The sequence below is a fragment of the Gossypium hirsutum genome, chromosome A03 (genome assembly GCF_007990345.1).
Source record: "Gossypium hirsutum isolate 1008001.06 chromosome A03, Gossypium_hirsutum_v2.1, whole genome shotgun sequence".
Taxonomy (NCBI): Eukaryota; Viridiplantae; Streptophyta; class Magnoliopsida; order Malvales; family Malvaceae; genus Gossypium; species Gossypium hirsutum.
The window spans coordinates 105,934,466-105,944,497 of NC_053426.1; the positions used below are offsets into that span (position 1 = coordinate 105,934,466).

Here is a 10,032-nt window from a genome sequence, read left to right on the forward strand (position 1 = left end):
ATTGTTTAAAATATGAGTCGGATTTTAGTTTGAACATTCAAAACCTGAGTTTGGGTTAGCTTGTTTTTAAATTTGTAATCTTTTTATATTATGTTATTTTTATATATATTATAAAATTTATAATACATAAAAATTAAATCTATAGTAGTATTATATACTACTATAATATAATATTAAACAATGTTAAGATGGTTATATACAAAATTTTAATAAATAAAAATATAAATTATTAAATATTAAATAAAAAATTAAATGAATTTTTAAAAAAATTAATATGGGCAGGATTAAAATAGATTTGGGTTACCTATTTATAAATATGGGCGAGTCTAGGTGAAATTTTAAGTTCATATTTCAGCCTGGATCGTGTTTAGACAAGTATAAGTATATTAATATCATACTTAATTCTAACCCGAACTCAATTCGATTCGACCCATGAACATATTTACTTCCATCATCAAAAATTCTATTCCATTGCAACACCAAGAAAAGAAACAAACTAAACTAGTACTAAATTTATTTGATACAAAGAATTGAATTTTACTAAAATTATTATGTAATAAATAAAATAAATTTGAGCAAAATTTACTCAAATTGATCAGTATGCAGCTTTTACAATAAATTTACTGAATTCTATTTAATATGTCAACTTTTATATCTAATCTTAACTATTCATATGGTAAAATGAATGTAAAAGGAGTAGGATATGGTTTAAACAACTTATGTGACATGTTATTAACAGCATGAGTGTTAATTAAATCAGATTGTTATGTGCGTGGTTCACCATTAGGGCGTCGCAAATAAGAAAATGGTCTCATGGGCCGGTGATTGGTCCCACCTTTCAGCATCAAATGCCTTGATTCTATAATAATGAATGTGGGATGGTAGTGTCGGTTAAGCACATAGAAAGTTATTAATCTTTTGAGTATTCCAAATTAAAGTTTATGCAAACACATTGATGTATTGTAGTTAACATGAAAGTAGGGTGTAATAAACATTACATGCCCTTTTTTCTCACGGAAGCATGATATACTAACTAAAACATCATGTTGGAAAATGTATGAAGTAGGGCAAGCAATCCAAATCTTCCTTGGGATTGGTTAAAGGTACCATGATTTATGACCAATGCTAATGCTGCAAATTTGCTGAACGCATAATTGCATTTGTTATAATAGGCTCTTCTTTTTTGTTTATCTTTATTTTAATTGATTATGAATTTAACCAACTCCAAAATATAGATGAATAGAGAAAGAGATGGCCACTCTTTCCTGCAATCAAATTGGACTATAACTACATCTGCAACATTACATCAAACATAATCAGCTAAAAAGGGTTGCTAATCACACTATCTAGGTTGGTATACTGGATACTACTAGGACCAGAAAGCTTAGTGCAACAACAACAAGCTGCTAAAAGGCATGAAAAATACGCAACCTTTTTGCAGGTGTGATGGAAGTGAATAACAAATCTCTGGGAATGGATGTTTCAAAGCCTAAATGTTAAGAATTAAGAAATAAAGCCATTCAAGGAACCACTAGTTGGATTTGTGAAAAATATGTCAGGGTCCACACTCTATTGATCCTTCCAAAAGAAGGGTTTCATTGGAGAAGAAGCTGAAGCAGAGACATCATGTTGTTTTTGGTGATCAGAATCATTCAATTCTTGCTGGATTTGACTAGTGAAAGGAAGATTGGAGGGAAAAAGAAGATTGTTTGTGGTAACTAAATCATCCCACACAGGACTAGCAGGACCCCAACCTGCTGGAATTGTATTGAACCAAGCCTCTGCCATATCACCCCACACCAATTCCTGAGAACCAGAGACGCCTTCCCCTGCTCCAGAACTACCCTCTGCAGCTGTTATATGCATCTCATCACTGTCTGGATTGTCTCCCTGAGGCTGTGCTGCTGCTGTTGGGTTTATTACCAGTTTTGGTCCCTGTTCTTGCTTTGAACTTTCATGGGGAGTTTGCGGAGGGGAAACTGTTGAAGTTGGGGTCGGGGAGGACGTATCTTTATCTTTGTTGAGGAAAAGCTCGGGGAAATTGAGCCTTGCATTCTCACCTCTCAACTTGAATGCTTCGCGATCATAGGCTAAAGCTGCATCTTCAGCTGTATCAAATGTGCCAAGCCAAAGGCGAGTCCTGTTACGAGGAAGACGAATTTCAGCTACCCATTTGCCCCAATGCCTCTGCCTCACGCCACGATAAAGCTTGGTAGTGTGGACATGCTGCAGTGGCGGCCGAAACATTTGTCCTCCATCCTGCCCCAGTTTTGTCGTCGTCGTCATCATCCTCCCTCTCGGACTCAAATTCAGTGCATCACTCCAGTACTGAAGAAGTTGTTGTTGTTGCTGCTGTTGTTGAGGTGATAGGGATGTTTCTGCAGCATACAATGGCCGATAGATTAAACCATGTTGCTGCTGCTGTTGCTGAGTATTTCCATATTGTCGGGGAAAGAAAATCGGCGGCTGAGATGCATCAAAAGCAAAAGGAAAAACCAGTCTGGAAGATGGCAAAGAAGAAGAAGAAGAAGAAGAAGAAGAAGAAGAAGAAGAAGAAGAGTGATGAGCCAAAGAAGCAGAGGATGGAAGAGGGTGATGATGTTCAGGGCTACAAATCTTCTTGAGAGGTCTTTGAGAGATGGAAGCTTCATCAAAAACTGGCTTCCATTGACGCCTCTCCGACCCAGAATCAAGATACTTGCCTTTCTCAGTCTCTCCATCCTGGAATGTTGTCATCTTCTCTGTTTCATCAACCACACCCTTCTGGGATTTGCCTCTGTTATTTGCTTGTGTCATTGGTGCTGATAATCAGTGGCAGCTGCCTTGCTCTCTCTATTTATATATGTAAATAAAACTTTTGATAAATTCTATAAATAAAATAAAACAAATACGTTGGAAATACTCGACTCAAATGAAGGTGGAGGAAGACAATCTTCAGTAAGAATAAAATAAAATAAAAGCAGGATCGAAGTTGGCTTGGAGCCTTAAATATTTGTTTGGGATTTGTATTTGTAGCATACTATTTTTATTTATTTATTTCGTATTTCAAAAGAAAATAATTAAATTGTACTATTACTTATATTTTATTTGTCTTTTTTGTTTCATGTAGTTTTTATTTCTTCATTTTTATATTTATATTTTTTTAATTTGAAATTTTCAATAATCACAGTTGTTAATTTAATTACGCATTGAATTTAGCAATATTTGTGTCAAATTTTAAATTTTAAAATTTTAAAAAATATAAAATAGAAGATTGATCAAATTTGACAACATAAACTAAATTTATAATTTACAAATAATAGTAAATTTTAACCAAATAAAAGTAGAAAAATCCTGAAATATCAAACTGGTGACACTTATTTTAGAAATTAGATCTACGAGAATACAAAACAAATTGGGAGAAAAAAATGAAGAGGAGACATTGTGGCTGGTAATGTGGAGTGCAAGCCCAAGCAATCCTTCCCTCTCAGATACTATCAAAGGGATTCATTCCTTGTGGCCTGCGACACTGCGAACCCACAATGTTGGTCATTCCCTAGCCAACCACGACGGCGATGGCAACCCCTTGCCCCATTTCTGGTCCAGCAGTAGGTGCCACTAGTTGACATGGAATCACCCTTTCCCGACTTACTCGGGAGAACAAGCATTTTAATTTTCCTTTTTCTATAAAAACAGTCTTCAATACTTTGCTCTTCATGGCATTTAAGTTTTCAATTAACATACTTAATCTCATTTTCCCTCCAAGAAGGTCCTATTGGGATGAGCTGTATTGTGTATTTGGCTAGACTTGACTAGATTTATGGATTTGGTCATTGTTACATCTCATTAAGATCTTCAAATAATCATGCATTGAATACTCATGCATAATCTTTACTCAAGACTCATCGACTCATCGTGAAGATATTTTCAGCTAGCAACTTATTTGATAATTAAGTTCACCCATTAAATTTTATATGGAGTTTTAGCTATTGCGTTTCATCCAAGATGATCTATTGCAAATAGTAACACTACTCTACTTAAGACTATAGTGACAAATCACTTGCCTTTGACCCAACCAATATCAACTCAACATATGTCACCTTGAGAGTGGACAATCAAAACCTTTAAACAACATTAGCTTGGCCTTTTCCTAAACAAGATCAATCGACAATCCTTGCCACCAACTCGTCTGTATCAATAATCTGTTATCGACATTTCGATAGACATAAATCCAACACTTTTCTCATCCCTTTAAAGTTATATTAAATTTTAATTAAATCAAATTGTAACTAAAATAATTTTTCCAAAAATAATTTTTTCTATTCCCAATACTTAAAATCAAAACCAGTTTAATACTCAAATTAATCGCTTTACATGCGGCGTTACGAAATTTTCCAACATAGTAAGTACTTAGAACTCTGTCGTTAATAAAAATGTTGAATTAATTTCATTAGTCATTGACTTGAGGAAAATAAAAGAGATAATAGGTGGCCTCTCCTATAACGAGCTTTACTAGTTGGGGTACGGTAGAATTTTTCCCACTTGGATTGACACATCAAAACCGACTTTTTTTTTTTTTGACAATCCATAATAACTACACTAACATTTTTGCAAGAGTGCATTAATATATTTTTAAAATTTAACTTTTCTCGACTTTCTTAATTTTGATTTAAATAAATTTGTTCATCTAAAAATTTAGAGTAATTTAGTTTTTTTATTAATTGTACATAATTTTTATAGTATAATAATAAATTTAGTTCTCGAAGTTTATACAAATTTAATAAAAATTTAACATGTAATATTTACACAAAATATATATACATTAAAAGTTAAATTTATTATTATAATAATTAAAATTATATATAATTGATGGAAAATATTAATACCGTAATTATTATCCTTAAATACTTACTTTAAAAATGGATAAATATTAAATTGTCTGAGAAAAAGACCAATTTATGAAAATTAAGAAAAACTATGTTATTTATATTGACTTCTACTTCAAAGCTATAAAATAGGCCACAGTCCCACATGTAATAAAGGCTGAACCAGAAAGTAAAAAAGAAAAGACTATCCATAGCACCCCCTCGTGACTATAATCTATGGAGAAGCAATTAATTTCTCCCCCCAAATTTAGGGTATGCTTTATTTCAATTTCTTCTATTTTACGTATTTAGGGTAGACTCGGAAAATCAATTCCTAAAAGAGAGAGAAAAAGAGTGGGCTCCAAATATATAAAAAAAAAGGATTTTCATTTATGTAATCAATTTAATATGGGGGATATAATGTTGAGTACTTGGTGAATTAGTGTAAAATTTATCACTCTTTGATAATAATTATAACCTCGCTTATAAATATAATATTTTGTTGTTACCATAACCTCTCAGAGAAAAATACACATTTAAATCTACTCAAAATCCTATCTTTTCCCATTAGATATTAGTCACAAGTCACAAGAAAATAAGTTCTGTTGAGAATTTAGCTGAAGTTTACATGTCCTGGAAATGCCAATATCTATTAGATGAACCTCGACAAGAAATTTCGGTCTTGTAATTGTCGAGTGTGCAAATGGGCGACATTTAAAGTGCCCGTTTTGATTGAATATAAACGTCGCCCTTTGGTCCTTTCTTGTAGAAATCAAAGGCCTATATATAGGGGGTTAAGAAGTGTTTATCATATTATGGGGTTAGACCAGTATACTCACATTTAATTTCTTTTTCAAATATGGTTAAAAATTTAATTTTAATATTTTAATTTTTAACATAATTTAATATTTATATTTTTATAATGTTATTAATTAGTCTAAATAATTAATGTCGTTAGTTTTTTGTTTAAAATATTACATGATTATATATAATTTGAATGACCTAAGAGTTTTAAAGACTAACATATGCATTTTTCTTTTTTTGAGTTAGCGTTGCTTCTTTTTACATCATAAGTTAATAGTTAAATTTCAATTTTGGTACTTATACTAGTTGAAACTTGAGAATTTATCTATATACCTTAATTTTTTTACATAATTTGATTCCTCTACTTTTATAATTTCATTAGTTAGTCTAAATATTTAATATTGTTAACTACTTCAATCAAAATGTTGATGTCAATTTATCAAAAAAAATTATAATGATAAGTTTGAATGAGTGTTTTTAAGAAAAAATCAGTATTACCATTTTAACATTATTTTATTGTTACATGACTACTAATATATATATTTAATTTCAAAATGTCACTGCAATAAATTTAATAGTAGTATTATTTGAACCTAAAATTTTAAATCTAAAAAAGTAGTAAACTTATATTTAAAAACTTACAACATATTTTAATACATAAATAAACAATCAATCTAATGTTATGGAAAATCATACTAGTATTCAAATATAGGTGGCCTTCATGTATAAAATGTGCAAACACAGTGAACTGTTGTGTACTACCATACACGTTAGCTATAGGGTTTCACTTTCGGTGGGAAGGAGGGACTGAGCAACCAAAAAAGGAAATGATAATGGTGAGGGTGGATCCATTTTGTCGTTTAAATGTCAAGAAAAAAAAGGTATATGTGAGAAGTCGGTGCAAATCGGCACCCACCCAATCATCTTCTCCCACATCATCATTTTCCCCCTTCCTAAAACCAAGTTGTATAATTTTGTAAACTTTTAGTCTAACAAAAATATCTTTATGCTAATCTTTACTTTGAGGCCAAGGTTATTCCACAAAGCACTTACACTCATTAAGTCAAGCTCTCCCTTAATCAGGTGATGCCCATCTCCACCTTCTTTTATTCAAATTAATTAACAAATAGTATTTGTTTCCACTATGAGATGATTTAGTATAACCAGTTCATAGCGTTGGGTTCACTTATATTATCTTTCGTCTTTAATTCATTAAAATAATTAATTTTTATTTTTTTGATACAAGTCAATAATTATATATAATAAAATTCGATCATAGTTTACAAAATATCAATTAATTTAAAACCCACACAAGTTTACTGCTAAACTAATAACATAATTGACAATTCAACATTAATTATACGGTTATTATATATATTCGATTAAGGATGGAAGAAAAATGATTATCCAAATTTCAACATATTCAATTGCTATTACATCAACGAGAAACTAATAATTACATTAAAAGATGGAAAAAGCTTTGTAATTTTATGAGCAAAAACGCATTATATTTAGTAAGGAAAGAAAAAGTAAATAAATTAAGTAGGTATGTTTAGAGGTTTTGCATAGATGAGTTGGGATTCGTTGACATCTTTATGATCTACATGGTAACTTAGCTGATCTTCACTTCTTATTTAACTATATACTTTTATTATTAAAGTATTTAAAACCAAATTTTTATTATATTTTAAATTGAAATTTAATAAAATAATTATTTATTTATACTGCTCCTATTTTTTAAATCTTTAATTAAATTAATGTTGTTACTTATAAATTTATTTGACATCAACTCAATTGAAAAATGATTATTTATATAAAGTAAATTATATTATGATGACAAATAAATTCCACCCATTGCGAGATTTAAACGTTTAATTTTACTAATTTTAATCAAAACTGAATACTTCTTCTCCTTGTTATTTATATATAAAATTTTAGAACATTAAAAAAATTGATGTGCTAACCTTGAAGGTATTTGGATAGACATTGTCGCACAATTAGCCAACCAAAAATAACTCTTCATCTTTGATTAAGAAATAAGCAAAATAGGAAGTGCGCAGCACCAAAGTAAAAATGCATTATTAAAATATACGAGTCTATCTCAACATCCTCCAATAGATCTATGCTATTCAGCTCTCTTTAATGTGTTAATTAACCAGCTTCTACAGCAATATTACTTCTAATCATCACAATTCTTTTTTACATAAATCAACATAATTTTTTAATTGTTTCTTTTAATAATATTATTTATAAAATTTAAATTTAACATTTTTCTTAAAAATATAATTTATTTTATAATTACACCAAACACTTACTCTTATGGTATCATTTTACTCGAGTTCTCCATGTCGGTTTTATTAGGAATTTTTTTCTTTATCACATGATAATTACCCTCCATGGGCTATCTACTTCAATCGTGGTGCTTTACGGAATTGGCTTGTGAAACCTGCTATGGATTTGATTTGGGTAAAAGATTTTTTAATTCTGAGCCTAATATTTTAATTTGTATTTTTTTGGTTTAATTAAAATTTTGTAATTCTTAAAACAAAATTGTATTTAATGTTTGTATATTTTTCAAAATTTAGCACCTATAATCTTTTAATTTTTATCAAATAGATTATATTTGGATGAAAAAACTAACATGATCAATTAATTAATTGTTAAAATATAGTGTCATATGTATTTAATTGTTAATGTTATCCTTTTTTTAATTTTAAATATTATGTCAGGATATCATCTAAAATTTATGAAACATTTAAAAATTTTAAAATTTTAAAAATAATAAAAAATTTAAAAATTTCACAAAAATCAACAGTTTTTAAAAAATATAATTTTTTCTAAGCTTGATTTTTTAAATACTTAGGCAAATTTGTTTCATTAAAAATAATTTACGAACAATGTTTTCTATTTTTTTGTGTTTGTTTCATATAAAAATAGTTTAGCTAATAGAAAATGACTTACTAGTAATGTTTTTTTTAAATTGGATCAATGGTTGAACCAGTCAGGCCATTGGTTTGTTGGTCTAACCGGTTCAATTAAAAAATATTAAAAAAAATCCGGTTTAATTGCCTGATTCAATTGAATTTTTTGCCTAGTTCAATCAGTTCATACTAGTTCCCAACTCAATAGGTTCAAAGCCCCTCTCTAGATTAATACGCCGACTAATTCTCAGTCCGACCGACTGGTTCGATTTAGACAGCATTACTTACTTAATCAACAAAAGAGAAGGGTTTTTTATTTTAAATTGACTTCTTTTTAAAAAAATATAATTCATTTTCTAAAAAAATCTTCTTATATTTACTTTTTATATAAAAATTAACTTGAATAAAATCTAATATTATCATATTAATAATTTTTAGTCTAAATTTTAAAATATTAATATCAATATTACAAATTATAAATACTAAGATCAAGATTTACAAATATTAAAATATTCCAATCCTCACCCAATCCATCTAGTGTTAAGCTTTGGTACCAATTGTAAGTGTTCAGATGTTTATTAAGTTGTTTTGTTTAGTTGTGATTTAAGGAAATAACTTAAAATTGAAAAAAAAAAACAATGAGCACAGCCAATAAGTTATGCAACTTAGATTCAATCTTACAACTAAGAGATTTTATCTAGAAAATAATTTATTGTATTTTTTTCAATACAAGCAATTATTTAAGCTTAATTTCTCTCACTTTCATTTCATATTACTCTTATACAGACATTTTAAATACGAAACAATTGTACTTACAAATATTCCCACAATGTATAGATTATTGTGTTTTAATTCCATGTGAAATATAGTAAAACTAGTGTTGAATATTTAAATATTGTAGCCCAACTAGTGTGATTACAATAACAATAACATATGATGGCATATTTTATATTTAAGGAAATATGATGAGACTAGCATATTCGAAATTCTTTTACTTGTAAGTAAGTCTTCCTTTATAACATTCACAAAATCTCTTAAAATATTACACAAAATTCGTCAAACAAAAATACATACGTCTAGGCAAAACATGCAATTGTCATGGTGACTTGTTATACCAATAATTATTGCTATTTGTAGACAATGGTAGCAAGCTTTCATTCTTTTCTTTTTGTTTTTGGATGAATATGTTAATGGTTAATTATTTTATTAATACAAATGTTGGCATATACATATATTTGTGTTATGTTCATGTTTGTATGTGTTTGAGTTCATGCTTCATAATGATTTGATTGTTATTTCTTAAGCTTAAGATATATTAATATAAATATTACGTACTCAAATTCTTAATTTAATTTCTCAAGTATATGGAGGGAATATTTTCTATATTTTCATCAAATATATACATTTCCCTTTTCCATGGTTAAGCGTTGGATGAATAATTTATAAATAATTCAATTTTGGTT

At 29.0% G+C, this 10,032-nt stretch overlaps 1 protein-coding gene across 1 annotated transcript; it reads right to left on the reverse strand.

The window, feature by feature from the left end:
* Positions 1 to 1,232: 1,232 nt before the first annotated feature.
* LOC107886171 (ethylene-responsive transcription factor ERF054) lies at positions 1,233 to 2,932 on the reverse strand. Its single transcript, XM_016810023.2, has one exon. The coding sequence runs from the start codon at positions 2,794 to 2,796 to the stop codon at positions 1,570 to 1,572; it is 1,227 nt and encodes a 408-aa protein (XP_016665512.1). The 5' UTR covers positions 2,797 to 2,932; the 3' UTR covers positions 1,233 to 1,569.
* Between the last annotated feature and the right edge of the window lie 7,100 nt (positions 2,933 to 10,032).

Excerpts from the sequence above, each read along its gene's own strand:
- LOC107886171 (XM_016810023.2), bottom strand. The coding sequence starts at position 2,796 with ATGACACAAGCAAATAACAGAGGCAAATCCCAGAAGGGTGTGGTTGAT.